Source organism: Chanodichthys erythropterus, chromosome 4 (genome assembly GCF_024489055.1).
Source record: "Chanodichthys erythropterus isolate Z2021 chromosome 4, ASM2448905v1, whole genome shotgun sequence".
Lineage (NCBI taxonomy): Eukaryota > Metazoa > Chordata > Actinopteri > Cypriniformes > Xenocyprididae > Chanodichthys > Chanodichthys erythropterus.
This window is the reverse complement of record NC_090224.1, coordinates 23,285,406-23,300,000: the sequence shown is the minus strand read 5'-3', so window position 1 is coordinate 23,300,000 and position 14,595 is coordinate 23,285,406. Positions and strand designations below refer to the sequence as shown.

The 14,595-nt window shown below is 39.2% G+C and overlaps 1 protein-coding gene across 3 annotated transcripts in view; it reads left to right on the top strand.

The window, feature by feature from the left end:
• Positions 1-14,595, top strand: part of evlb (Enah/Vasp-like b) — a 30,471-nt gene that overhangs the window by 9,408 nt on the left and 6,468 nt on the right. For 2 of the 3 annotated variants that reach the window (XM_067383369.1, XM_067383368.1), the window contains exons 1-3: positions 1,249-1,334; positions 6,976-7,144; positions 7,220-7,397. In XM_067383369.1, the coding sequence (XP_067239470.1) occupies positions 1,249-1,334; positions 6,976-7,144; positions 7,220-7,397 (433 nt within the window). Of the gene's footprint in view, positions 1-1,248; positions 1,335-6,975; positions 7,145-7,219; positions 7,398-14,595 lie in introns of those variants that run through there. The other variant, XM_067383370.1, reaches the window with a different exon arrangement.

Below are 14,595 nucleotides of genomic sequence, written 5' to 3'. Positions count from 1 at the left end.
ATCCTTCCATCCATCCATCCATCCATCTATCTATCTATCTATCTATCTATCTATCTATCTATCTATCTATCTATCTATCTATCTATCTATCTATCTATCTATCCGTCTATCTATCTATCTATCTATCTATCTATCTATCTATCTATCTATCTATCTATCTATCTATCTATCTATCTATCTATCTATCTATCTATCTATATGGGTGTTTATTTGTATTTCTATCAGTCAGTCTATGAATCTGTTTCTTTTGTCTGTCAGTTTTGTTATTTCTAGTCAGCTTTTTTTATGCAAATTGATTCATCATTACTGTAATTGTGTCAGTGTGTCATCTCTCTCTCTCTCTCTCTCTCTCGCTCTCTCGCTCTCTCTCTCTCTCTCTCTCTCTCTCTCGCTCTCTCTCTCTCTCTCTCTCTCTCTCTCTCTCTCTCTCTCTCTCTCTCTCTCTCTCTCTCTCTCTCTCTCTCTCTCTCTCTCTCTCTCTCTCTCTCTCTCTCTCTCTCTCTCTCTCTCTCTCTCTCTCTCTCTCTCTCTCTCTCTCTCTCTCTCTCTCTCTCTCTCTCTCTCTCTCTCTCTCTCTCTCTCTCTCTCTCTCTCTCTCTCTCTCTCTCTCTCTCTCTCTCTCTCGTCTCCTGTTAGATGTTGTGAGTGGATGTTTCATTGAAAACTAGTTAGTGCTTCAGACCATTTAGATCTAACTTCATTTACCATATAATTCAACTCTAATCGGTTTGCAGCCTTTTCATTTTAATTATGATTTCCATCCCAGTCGAGGGAGAGAGAGAGCGAGCGAGAGAGCATCGGTGTGAGTGGAGGGCTGATGTGAGGGTATTCACTGGAGAGAAGGGGAGGAGCCTCGTAATCCCCTCAGCCAATGGAGCGTCAGTGAGGCAGAGTGAAGGTGCCGCTGCATCACAGCATCATTTCATTGAGTGCTGCTGGACAAAGGATAACATCACCGCACCCTTCTGAGGAACATTCCCCTCTCTAGATTCTCTCTGTCTTCATATGCTCTGATTTCATTATTCTGACACTCTGTCTGATGAAATGGACTGCAGGGATCGTTGAACGATTCGCGCTCGGAGGAGGTGAATGAGATGCTCTTTCAGTCCCTGAACCATTAGAGAAGAGGAAGAGGAAGAGGAAGAGGGGGAGGGGAGCCAGAGCCGCCCAGCGAGCCGGAGAGAGAGAGAGAGAGAGCACATAAACGGCAAACAGAATAACGAGAGCACCTGTTCCTCTGCTATGATCATGGATATTAACATCCAGTCTCAGCGCTTCTACTTCCCACCGATCTACTGCGACCCCGGCGCTCAGGTCACCGAGATGAAGATCAGGTACGTCTCAGAGGTGTGGGGGGGAATACTGATGGAGCGGGGGAAACCGGGAGACGGTCGGAGGGATGGAGGCCTGATTTACAGCTTCTGCTGAGGTTCACAGGTCCTCTTTTGTTCTCGTGATCTCACAGCCTCGAGGAGACGTACAGCGACACGCTGTTACCATGGAAGCAGTTCACTGCTGATGTGTGTGTGTGTGTTCAGATAGTGTGTGTGGATAGGATTATTTGACACATCTGTTTGAAGTGATTTGACCTCCCAGTGTCCTCTTTGGTCATATTGAGTAGTTTTGGCACAAAGTGAAAAACTGCTAGTAAAAAAGGACTAGTAACACATCGAATTAATGCTAAATTTGGAAGTAGAAACACTGAAATATTATATTCTTGCATTTACAACTTTGAAAAATCATTTTTTACAGTGCATCTGTCATGTAGATATATTTGGAAACACTTGATGCTTATATGCATAATTCATTATATCTTTTAAATTGCATCATAATATTTGCAGATTTCTTTGTTTTGCAGGTTGTTTTACAGTTTCTTTCAGTTTCTAACAAGCATTGTTCAATACCGAAACCACGTTTTCAAAACTCTTTCAAAACACACCAGCATTAGCAGCATGAACAGTTCATCTCACCTACAAAACTCACTCAGACCAACATGACACTCATTCAGAAAACACACACTTCATTCACAACACACTGACCTGAAACACATTACATGATTGATGAACTTTTCTTTTTTAAAGTTTCAGTGATTTTCCACATAAATCAGTTCTTCATATAGAATACTGTAACACAATTTCACTTTATCGAAAGCATTTGTAACACGAATGAATCAGAAATTAATCAAAATTTAATTTTTTTACATGAATATAGTACTTGAAAATGATAACCAAAAGGTGAAAAAGAGGGAAAAAACTCCAGGGCTGCAATGATAATAAAAAAAGAATAAATAAAATACATTCTACACATTACTGTAAAACATGTGCAGCTGTTCATTACAGTAAATTACAGTGGGTGGAATCTCAGCTAAAATTGCAATTAGCTTCTAATGATTGTTTTTTAATTTTTGGCTATAAAATTGAGAATATTTTAAAATAATTACTGCATAAATGCTTGGAATTTGCCATCGTTCTGTTTTGAATGTGTTGAATGCAGTGTGTTAGCATTAGAAAAATGTGCCGAAAATACAGTATTCTGCATGTTGTGGAGAACGAATGGGAAAAGAGTTCCTGAATTTTGAAAAGTGTGGTCACTGAATGCATTTTGTCTGAACGCAATGAAAAATGGTTCACAGTTTGGTCTGCATTGACTTCTGTTTCACTGACTAGAGTTTATTGAACAATTCTTGTTAGCAACTGGAAAAAACTGTAATGCATTATAGGTGTAACACTGAATAGATGAGTATTATAATGTATCATACATCTATAATGCATTATATATAAAGGCTTTACTAAATATTTTTGTCCATATGACAGTTACTTTCGTATTATTTACCTGTTTTTTCTTCCATATTTATGAGACACAGCGATGAAACAACAAAACTTGATTTTGTTCCTTATATTTTCATTTTGTCAGTTTAATTTAAGGAATATTCCAAATAAAGTCGTGGAAGATTATTGATGTCTTTCTACTTGAAAAAAAAAAAAACATGTTTAATTCAAAGTGTTATTTGTTGTTTCTTTGTAATTATTTCTGAAATTTACTAGCAATTTCTAAGTAAAATTAGTTTCAAAGTAAATCCTACAGCAGTTTATCTTCTGTATGTTTGCTTTGCATTTGTCTGATATGAATCGATCAGGCGTGACTGTCCTTCTTATAATTCAGTTTAACCGCTTTTTAAAGTCTTGTTTCGTGTCACGTTACAGAAGGAAAATAGCTTGTGAGCGCAGTTTCGTGTTGAAATGCGAAGATTATGAGGGGTTTAATGCTGAATATTTGTGCAGCTGTGATGCTGAATGAGTCTGACGTCACTGGAGCGGATCAATAATGAGGTTAGAGTACAGCAGAGGACAGACCGTCACAGTATAGAGCTGTACGTAACATGTGGCATATTGTGTGATGGTTGTAAGAGGAAACTCTTGTACTGCATCCCAAAGGCTTCTGGTTACCGTGGAGACGTGCAGCTTCTCAGCATCCCATAGACACACTAGCCAGATCACCATGGCAACCACGGAATCCTCTGATACACAGTGACAGACGCGACAAACGTGTGTGTGTGTGTGTGTGTGTGTGTGCAGGAGGATCCCTGACTGGATGATCATAACAGTGTTGATGGTCACTGGAGAATCTGTCTCAGATTATCTCGCAGATCTCAAGCGTTTACACACCCTGAGGCAAAACCATCATTCCCACGATCCGCTTTAGTCTTTTCATTCCTGGAGATTTTCTGTCTGGCCGTCGCATCAGTCTCAGTTTAGTACTAGCTGCTTCTGAAGAGACTGTTTTAATATTTCTGATGTTGCACTTGTTGGCTGATTCTCAAAATAATATACTGTTATTTAATGTATTAATAATGTATGATGAACCAGTTCTAGTTCCAGACAGCAGACGCACGTTCACCGTTGTCTGAGTGAGTTTGGATGTAAGGCGCCACACGGGAATTAAATGATTTTCTGTTTAGTTTTATCCAGAGAGATTATAACAAGAGCTTAGTTTGTGTCATTCTTATAGAGAATAAATCAGTCCTGCAGCAGAACACAGAGAATCAGGTTAGAGCAGTGAGACACAAGTCAGGTTCGGACATTCACTCAATCAGATTTATTTCTACTGCGCTTTATACAGTCAGATCAGAGGCGGCTCTAGCTTGTATGGCGCCCAAATTTGACTGTAATATTGTGACAATTACAGAAAAAAATTAATTCAGTACAAAAAAAAAGCTTAACTTTCATTTCATTTATTCTTATAATATTAATTTTATAATACCTACGCATAAATCTAGGCCTAAATGAAAACCATTGAGTAATCCTCTTCAGCCATCTAGTGGTTATAGTTAAAAATTCATGTTATTTTAATTTTAAAAGTGTTTGTTTTTTAGTAGATGGCAGCAATCGTCCACTAAACCAAGGCAGATTTTTCATGTTATCACCATGAATAAAACTGAGAAATGTAGATCTTTTTTAAAAGTAGATTTTGCATAAGATGTTGCTATTTTATTTTTTTCCCCCAAAGGCCTTAATAATAATAATAATAATAATAAACAAAGATATGACATCCAAAGTATGTAAGGTAGAACAACTAGATCTCTTTTATTGAATCCAAAAGGTTTTAATTATATTTTGCGACATATAAAGGTATTTTAAAGATTTTGAAGTGTCAAAAGGTTTAACTGTCCAACTTTTCATTTGTGATTAAAATATCTTAAAATGTAATAAATGTATATATTTTTTATTCTGGCATGATTTTATAACATCATATATCAACATAGTGCAAAATGAGATTAAAATTATGTGTAGAAGTCGTTGCTTTGTTATGAGAAAGAATGTCCGGAAAAATGAATTTCATTGATGTCATTAGGAGTCACCGATATAAAGTCATGCGGTCAGTATCATGTGACAGGATGTGACATCATTCAGACACCTGCAAAGGACCACATGATCATGAAGCAAAGTAACTAACTCTCTTTTAACTATTTGATAAATTCATGTTTTCTCTTGATCATACGCATGTCCCGAAACATCAGGTCATTCGGTGCAACCGCTATAAAACATGGAAAATGATGGAATATTTTAAAAACTTGTGCTAAATATAAACTGTTTGATTGTGCTTTTGCTAGATATCAGCCTGTTAGCATTGATTGAAAATATCGTCATTCTGTAAAACCGAAATTTTGGTTAAACCGAATGACTTTTTTAGTGACAAATTTTGTCCATCTTGTTAAAAATGACAAAATCAGTGTTAATTAATTATAAAAACTACATAATCTCATTGTTAATGAAACTCAATTATGTTTTTTTTACACTTTTAAAAACCTTATTCGTCAATGACCCAAAAAACATTAATAAAGTGAGTGATATTATATTTGTTAAAAAAAAGTTACATTATGTTACAAAATCACTTTTTACTATCTGGTTTTGTAAGCTTGTTGAACAGAATACGGAATATTGTTGTCCATGTTTAAATCTGCCACAGTAATAATGATGCAAACTTCATCAAATATGAAACAAACTCATTAAATATTAGAGCAGATCTTACAGAAAGAGTTCAAACATGTATGAAATATTCATGCTGTTCACAATATTTACAGTGAATTCTGAATTGAAACAGAAGTCGCGCTGGTCTTTTCTTCTCTATTGTGCCGTAAACGCTTCTCAAACAAGAGCCAATGTAGGGCGGGGCTTGATTCTGTCTGTGTGGAATTGATTGGATGGTTGTGGTTTGCTATTGGTGGATCTCATGTGAGTGACAGGTTGCCCCGCCCTCATCATCAGACAAGAGAAGATATTCTGATTCAACATGAATTTAACACAATAATGATGAATCATTCTGAATAAACACTGAAATATTCCATTGGATTTCATGCAGACTTTAGAGAAGCCTTTGCTGCAGTTCTTTATTTAGGCCAGAGATGTTCCACTCCAGCGGTCTGTCAGCGCATTAGTGTGTTTCAGCAGTTCCTGCAGCTTCACACACACCAGACTCTCCAAACCAAACCTGCGTTTGCTGCTTATGTAACGAGCCGGACTCTCAGAGACTGTAAGTGTGTCAGGAGTGTTTTCTTGGGCTGTAGTCGAGCGTCTCTCAATCCTCAAACCTTTCAATCTCGTTTCACCAGAAGCTCCTCTTGAAAAATTAACAGCTTGTGAAAATCATTTCAGCATTAAACTGCACCTTCCCTGCGTCAGCTGATGGTTTGTCACGTGTGCCGGTGTGTCATGTATGTTCCATTAGACGTGTATAAAGATGCTTGTGTACGGAAATATGACATCTTTTCTCTCCTTTACCTCATTCAGACCCGTTTCAGATGATCGTTCACCCAAACGTGATCATTTACTCAGCATCATGTCATGATATTGTGATATTCTATTTTTGTCCATATAATGGAAGTCAATGGGAACTGAAACGGTCTGATTCCCAGCGTTCTTCAGCCCTGACTGTGTTTGAAGCACACGCTGACACAGTACTCCTTTAGTATGCAGTGAGCACAGCTGAATTCAGCCGGCGGCGGCGTTTATAATTTTAGCAGCGCTGCACAGATGGGCTCGTGTTCCTCGTGTTCGCTGCTTCTCTGTCCCTCCATGACTTCTGTCTGTTTTCTCATGTTCTGTCAGACCGGGGCAAGTTGTCACACATCTGTATTTCAGTCATGTGAGGTTTGAGTCAGTAGTCAATCACACAAATGTTTGTTTTTCTCCAGCAGTGATTGTCTATAACAGCTGCATCTTTTTGCAAAAAAAGGCCTGATATTAACTACTTTGCAGATGTTGAGCTAAAACAATCAATAAAAATTTTCCATCCAATTTTTCCAAAAAATTATTATATATATATGTATCTGCTTTAATCCACTTATCAAAAGAACAAAATCAGATGTCAAAGGTTTATTGTCGACGCTGGTTGTTGTGGGTGGATGGAGCGACTGTAACGAGGGCAGCGCTGTGATTATTGAGCGGCATCGACTGACCCGCCGTGTTTGTGTTTCAGCGAGCAGAGCATCTGTCAGGCCCGCGCGTCCGTCATGGTCTACGACGACACCAGCAAAAAATGGGTGCCGATCAAACCGGGTCAGCAGGGCTTCAGTCGAATCAACATCTACCACAACACAACCAACAACACCTTCCGTGTGGTGGGCGTCAAACTGCAGGACCAGCAGGTGCGTTTACACGCTATATCATGAGATATACTCAACCAATGAATGAACGAGACTGACCTCTGACCTCTGGGACAGGTGGTCATCAACTATTCCATAGTGAAGGGCCTGAAGTACAACCAGGCCACGCCCACCTTCCACCAGTGGCGTGACGCACGGCAGGTGTACGGACTCAACTTCGCCAGTAAGGAGGAGGCCACCACCTTCTCCAACGCCATGCTGTTCGCCCTCAACGTGCTCAGCAGCCAAGATGGAGGTAAAGAGTCACATCACGAGCACATCATCACAGACAAAAACCATTTTAGATTTGTGCATCTAGCATCTATAGAGTTATATGGACATGTTACACTAGCGCTCAAAAGTGTGCAATCATGAAGAGTCGTTTATTTGATCAAAAATACAGTAAAAATCTGAAATATTATTCCAATGTAAATCAGCTGTTTTCTATGTGAATATATAGTAAAGTGTAATTTATTCCTGAATTTTGTTGAAAACAGTTGTGCTGTTCTTTTTTTACTGTATTTTTGATCAAATAAATGCAGCCTTGGACACTGATAATGGAAATAAATATAGAGCTGAAAATAGAGTCACATCTAGACTCATTTTACTGATCTTGAACCCAGTTTCCAGAGTTGCCAGGTTTTCACAACAAAACCCGCCCAATGGACCATATGAGCGTTCTGTAGAGCTTCTGCATTCATATAATCCAGCTGGAGAACTTCCGGTGAGAGTCATGTGCTGGTGTGTTGAGCATCAGTAGTGTCACACTGAGTTTATAATCACAATATAGTCTCTTAAATAGTCAGGCACAGCATTAATTTAGTTATTCAAACGTAAGACGGCATAAAAAATAAATAAATAAAGACGAGCCTCAGTGTTCCTCCTCGACTAAATTCAATTCCACCATCAGTTTTCACACTTTTGTGTGAAAAAAAGCTTCAGAAATGAAATATTTATTGTGCACTTGAGTTAGATGAACTGAATAAATTGTGTGTGAATCATTGATCTTGTGCTGCTCTGACTGACAGCTGCTGTGATTATAAAGAGAGAGCGGCGCTCGCTTTCTGTCATTCATTCACAAGAAAAGTTATTGTTTTTCAGGAGATTCTGTGAGTGTTTCATACTTCACATTGACAAAATGTGTTTTTAAACCTAGTTATTTTATAATGTTTAAAGGTGCCCTAGAATTAAAAATTGAATTTATCTTGGCATAGTTGAATAACAAGAGTTCAGTACATGGAAATGACATACAGTGAGTCTCAAACTCCATTGTTTCCTCCTTCTTATATAAATCTCATTTGTTTAAAAGACCTCCGAAGAACAGGCGAATCTCAACATAACACCGACTGTTACGTAACAGTCAGGATCATTAATATGTACGCCCCCAATATTTGCATATGCCAGCTCATGTTCAAGGCATTACACAAGGGCAGCCAGTATTAACGTCTGGATCTGTGCACAGCTGAATCATCAGACTAGGTAAGCAAGCAAGAACAACAGCGAAAAATGGCAGATGGAGCAATAATAACTGACATGATCCATGATAACATGATATTTTTAGTGATATTTGTAAACTGTCTTTCTAAATGTTTCGTTAGCATGTTGCTAATGTACTGTTAAATGTGGTTAAAGTTACCATCGTTTCTTACTGTATTCACGGAGACAAGAGCCGTCGCTATTTTCATTTTTAAACACTTGCAGTCTGTATAATTCATAAACACAACTTCATTCTTTATAAATCTCTCCAACAGTGTGTAATGTTAGCTTTAGCCACGGAGCGCTATCAAACTCATTCAGAATCAAATGTAAACATCCAAATAAATACCGTACTTACGCGATTAGACATGCTGCATGACGAACACTTTGTAAAGATCCATTTTGAGGGTTATATTAGCTGTGTGAACTTTCTTTATGCAATGATAGAGTCGAGAGCTCGGGGGGGGCGGAGAGCGCGAGCATTTAAAGGGGAAGCAGCCTGAATCGGCGCATTTCTAATTATACCTCAAAATAGGCAGTTAAAAAAATTAATTAAAAAATCTATGGGGTATTTTGAGCTGAAACTTCGCAGACACATTCAGGGGACGCCTTAGACTTATATTACATCTTCTGAAAACACGTTCTACGGCACCTTTAATATTTACAGTTTTTTACAGATGCTAGGACACATTTCTCAATACTTAGGTCACTTTTGCAAAACTCTTCACACAGTGAGCACAACAGAAGTCTATGTGGGCTAAACTGAGGATCATTTATCATTGCTTTCGCACAAAATGCATTCAATGACTACATCTCTCAAATTTCATGAATTCTTTTCTCACTCAGACACAACAACTGCCAAAACTCTTTGTATGTACAGGCCAATTTGCACATGCTTACATACTGTTTTCAATACTGTTAAACTTATGTTCAAAACAATAACATCATACAAAACTGAATAAGGCAGAAATATGCTGCATTTCTACAGTAATATAGTTATGAAATATATTCTGAATATAAAAAATCCAATACTATCAGAGGAATTAGATGAAACTGAACACCTACACAAGCATTCGTTTTTCAGTTTCATTACCATACTATCAGAGGAATATATATTCAAAAGGGGAAACTTAGGAATAATTTTGTTCTGTAATGTAAACATGGACCATGTAACATGTACTGCGGTGAATTATAAGCAGTAGAGAGTGTCATTCTTGTTTTATAAAGAAATTTAAAAAAAGAAAACATTGTATAATGCTAACTGATGTTAGTGTTTTTAAGGTCAATGTTTTATGACTGACAAAGTGTGTTTGCTGGGTGAAAACCTTTGCTAGTGTTCTGGAAGAATGAGCTGATTTGAGACATGAATGAAGTGTTTTGGTAGATTTAGTGCATTTTGAATGTGAAATGAACTGCTGTACCAAGATGAAAGTTGGTTAGGAGAACTGTGTGAAGAGTTTTGAAAAAGTGACCTAAGTATTGAGAAATGTGTCCTAGCGATTGTAAAAAACTGTAGTCAAAAGCGAAGTGAAAAACGATTAGAGGAAATGGCTGATATATGCGCAAATAAATGCTACTTTGCCGCCACCTGCTGGTTAAAGTGCTAATTATTGTCTTTTTTCTTTTTAAATAAGTGTTTTCTATCAAATTTCCTACATTTTGAAATGTTTGGTTTTATAATGGAGACAATCTCAGAAGGATGAACAAGTAATGTTTGTGGTCATCACATTAAAATAACATTTGAAGTGCTGGAAAATAATGTGTGTGTTTCTAATTACAGATACAGCGTTTTTAAACGATCCCAATAGCTTCGTCTTTATTGCAATCAATAAAACTGGTTTATTGGCAAATTAGGTAAATGTGAAAACTGCATTAAAATATGAATACAACATTAAAAAGTCAACCATTGATGGTTTTGTGTCGATGTACAGCGAGTACAGAATGAACAGTTCACCGGAAACGCCCGAGCTGACTTAACCACAACCAGGAAGTAACTGTGCAGTCCATTGCTGCTGAAAACTAGCCCAATCGCATTTCAGGCGGGTTTCCCTGGTAAAATTCATATTCCAGAGTCTAAATATCATGTTATTTGTGGATGCTTCAACCAGCGGACATGAAAAACAACCAGCGGCAACAGTGTTAAAGTAGCCCAATTCCCCGGGAAAACTGCAGACTTGGCAACACTGCCGGTTTCTGATCGGCGTGTTTGAAGGTTTTGTGTTCGTTCTATCTCCTCCTGCTGTCTGGAGGCTGCGTGACACACACACACTCTCTCACACACTCTCACACACACTCTCACACTCTCACACACACACACACACACACACACAGAAACAGGAGCCGCTCGGCTGCCGGCAGCCTGCTGTTGTCAGGCAGGTGTGTGTTACGTCCGTCAGAAACCGGACACTGTTTGAGGAGGTAGAGTCGAGCGCAGGACATGATGAAGGTTCAGCTGAGCGATGATCACAGAGTGGATCTGCCAGTGCTTCTGCATCTGCGTCTGCAACGGCCGCTTCGTCCTCTTCAACATGTCCTGTACGTACAGCTCTCTGTCTCTGGCTCGGTTTGGTTCTGCTGTAGAGTTCAGACAGGTTCAGCTTCACTGAGGTTGTTTATAGGTTTATGTTTGTCATGTACTGTATGAAGGATTGCAGTTGAGATCGTAATAGACGTGAAGGACTATAATGCATTAAGAGGAGGAGATAATCCATTTAGTGCTTTATAAGCAATATTTTAAAATGTATGAGATGTTTCATAGGAAGCCAATGCAGTGTTGACAGAACCGGGCTAATATTGTCAGACTTCCTGGCTCTAGTAAGAACTTGGACCAGCTGGAGTTTGTTTATTAAGCGTGTAGAGCAAACACCCAGTAATCTAGCCTTGAGGACATGACTGCATTTCTCATTGAGAGCATATGTCGTAATTTAGATATATTTTTAAGATGGAAGAATGCGGTTTTACAGATGCTAGAAATGTGTCTTTCAAATGAAAGATTGGTATTGAAGAGCACACCCAGGGTCCTAACTGAAGACGAAGACTTAACAGAGCCATCAAGTGTTAGACAGTATTCTAGGTTATTGTTGATTATTAATAGGAAATGACGAGTCCATTGATATCTCTGAAGGGTGGCATGTAGAGGGTGAACAGCAGCGGTCCTCGTACTGAGCCTTGTGGTTCTCCACACTGATGATCCACATGACATCTCTTCATTTACTGATACAAACTGATAACGGTCAGATAAGTGTGATTTGGTATTCTGTCTGGTTGTTAGGGCATTGTTATGTGGTTGCTAAGGTGTTCTGTGTGGTTGCTAGGTATTTTCTTCCTAAATCTTTGAGATCTTCTGGTCTGTGGATGGAGCTTTCATCACGATCAGTACTTATACGAGTGATGGTTGAGTTTGTGTGTGTGTGTGTGTGTGTTTGAATGAGTGTGTGTGTGTGTGTGTGTGTTTGAATGAGTGTGTGTGTGTGTGTGTGTGTGTGTGTTTGAATGAGTGTGTGTGTGTGTGTGTTTGAATGAGTGTGTGTGTGTGTGTGTGTGTGTGTTTGAATGAGTGTGTGTGTGTGTGTGTTTGAATGAGTGTGTGTGTGTGTGTGTTTGAATGAGTGTGTGTGTGTGTGTTTGAATGAGTGTGTGTGTGTGTGTGTTTGAATGAGTGTGTGTGTGTGTGTGTTTGAATGAGTGTGTGTGTGTGTGTGTGTGTGTGTGTGTGTGTGTGTGTGTGTGTGTGTGTGTGTGTGTGTGTGTGTGTGTGTGTGTGTTTTTTTGAGTGTGTGTGTGTGTGTGTGTGTGTGTGTGTGTTTGAATGAGTGTGTGTGTGTGTGTTTGAATGAGTGTGTGTGTGTGTGTGTGTTTGAATGAGTGTGTGTGTGTGTGTTTGAATGAGTGTGTGTGTGTGTGTGTGTTTGAATGAGTGTGTGTGTGTGTGTGTTTGAATGAGTGTGTGTGTGTGTGTTTGAATGAGTGTGTGTGTGTGTGTGTGTTTGAATGAGTGTGTGTGTGTGTGTTTGAATGAGTGTGTGTGTGTGTGTGTGTTTGAATGAGTGTGTGTGTGTGTGTGTTTGAATGAGTGTGTGTGTGTGTGTTTGAATGAGTGTGTGTGTGTGTGTGTGTTTGAATGAGTGTGTGTGTGTGTGTGTTTGAATGAGTGTGTGTGTGTGTGTTTGAATGAGTGTGTGTGTGTGTGTGTGTTTGAATGAGTGTGTGTGTGTGTGTGTTTGAATGAGTGTGTGTGTGTGTGTGTGTTTGAATGAGTGTGTGTGTGTGTGTTTGAATGAGTGTGTGTGTGTGTGTGTGTTTGAATGAGTGTGTGTGTGTGTGTGTTTGAATGAGTGTGTGTGTGTGTGTTTGAATGAGTGTGTGTGTGTGTGTGTGTTTGAATGAGTGTGTGTGTGTGTGTTTGAATGAGTGTGTGTGTGTGTGTGTGTTTGAATGAGTGTGTGTGTGTGTGTGTTTGAATGAGTGTGTGTGTGTGTGTTTGAATGAGTGTGTGTGTGTGTGTGTGTTTGAATGAGTGTGTGTGTGTGTGTGTTTGAATGAGTGTGTGTGTGTGTGTTTGAATGAGTGTGTGTGTGTGTGTTTGAATGAGTGTGTGTGTGTGTGTGTGTGTGTTTGAATGAGTGTGTGTGTGTGTGTGTGTTTGAATGAGTGTGTGTGTGTGTGTGTGTTTGAATGAGTGTGTGTGTGTTTGAATGAGTGTGTGTGTGTGTGTTTGAATGAGTGTGTGTGTGTGTGTGTGTTTGAATGAGTGTGTGTGTGTTTGAATGAGTGTGTGTGTGTGTGTTTGAATGAGTGTGTGTGTGTGTGTGTGTTTGAATGAGTGTGTGTGTGTGTGTTTGAATGAGTGTGTGTGTGTGTGTGTGTTTGAATGAGTGTGTGTGTGTGTGTGTTTGAATGAGTGTGTGTGTGTGTGTTTGAATGAGTGTGTGTGTGTGTTTGAATGAGTGTGTGTGTGTGTGTTTGAATGAGTGTGTGTGTGTGTGTGTGTTTGAATGAGTGTGTGTGTGTGTGTTTGAATGAGTGTGTGTGTGTGTGTGTGTTTGAATGAGTGTGTGTGTGTGTGTGTTTGAATGAGTGTGTGTGTGTGTGTTTGAATGAGTGTGTGTGTGTGTGTGTGTTTGAATGAGTGTGTGTGTGTGTGTGTTTGAATGAGTGTGTGTGTGTGTGTTTGAATGAGTGTGTGTGTGTGTGTGTGTTTGAATGAGTGTGTGTGTGTGTGTTTGAATGAGTGTGTGTGTGTGTGTGTGTTTGAATGAGTGTGTGTGTGTGTGTTTGAATGAGTGTGTGTGTGTGTGTGTGTTTGAATGAGTGTGTGTGTGTGTGTGTTTGAATGAGTGTGTGTGTGTGTGTTTGAATGAGTGTGTGTGTGTGTGTGTGTTTGAATGAGTGTGTGTGTGTGTGTGTTTGAATGAGTGTGTGTGTGTGTGTGTGTTTGAATGAGTGTGTGTGTGTGTGTGTTTGAATGAGTGTGTGTGTGTGTGTTTGAATGAGTGTGTGTGTGTGTGTGTGTTTGAATGAGTGTGTGTGTGTGTGTGTTTGAATGAGTGTGTGTGTGTGTGTTTGAATGAGTGTGTGTGTGTGTGTGTGTTTGATTGTGTGTGTGTGTGTGTGTTTGAATGAGTGTGTGTGTGTGTGTGTGTTTGAATGAGTGTGTGTGTGTGTGTGTTTGAATGAGTGTGTGTGTGTGTGTGTTTGAATGAGTGTGTGTGTGTGTGTGTGTTTGAATGAGTGTGTGTGTGTTTGAATGAGTGTGTGTGTGTGTGTTTGAATGAGTGTGTGTGTGTGTGTGTGTTTGAATGAGTGTGTGTGTGTTTGAATGAGTGTGTGTGTGTGTGTTTGAATGAGTGTGTGTGTGTGTGTGTGTTTGAATGAGTGTGTGTGTGTGTGTTTGAATGAGTGTGTGTGTGTGTGTGTGTTTGAATGAGTGTGTGTGTGTGTGTGTTTTAATGATTGTGTGTGTGTGTGTTTGAATGAGT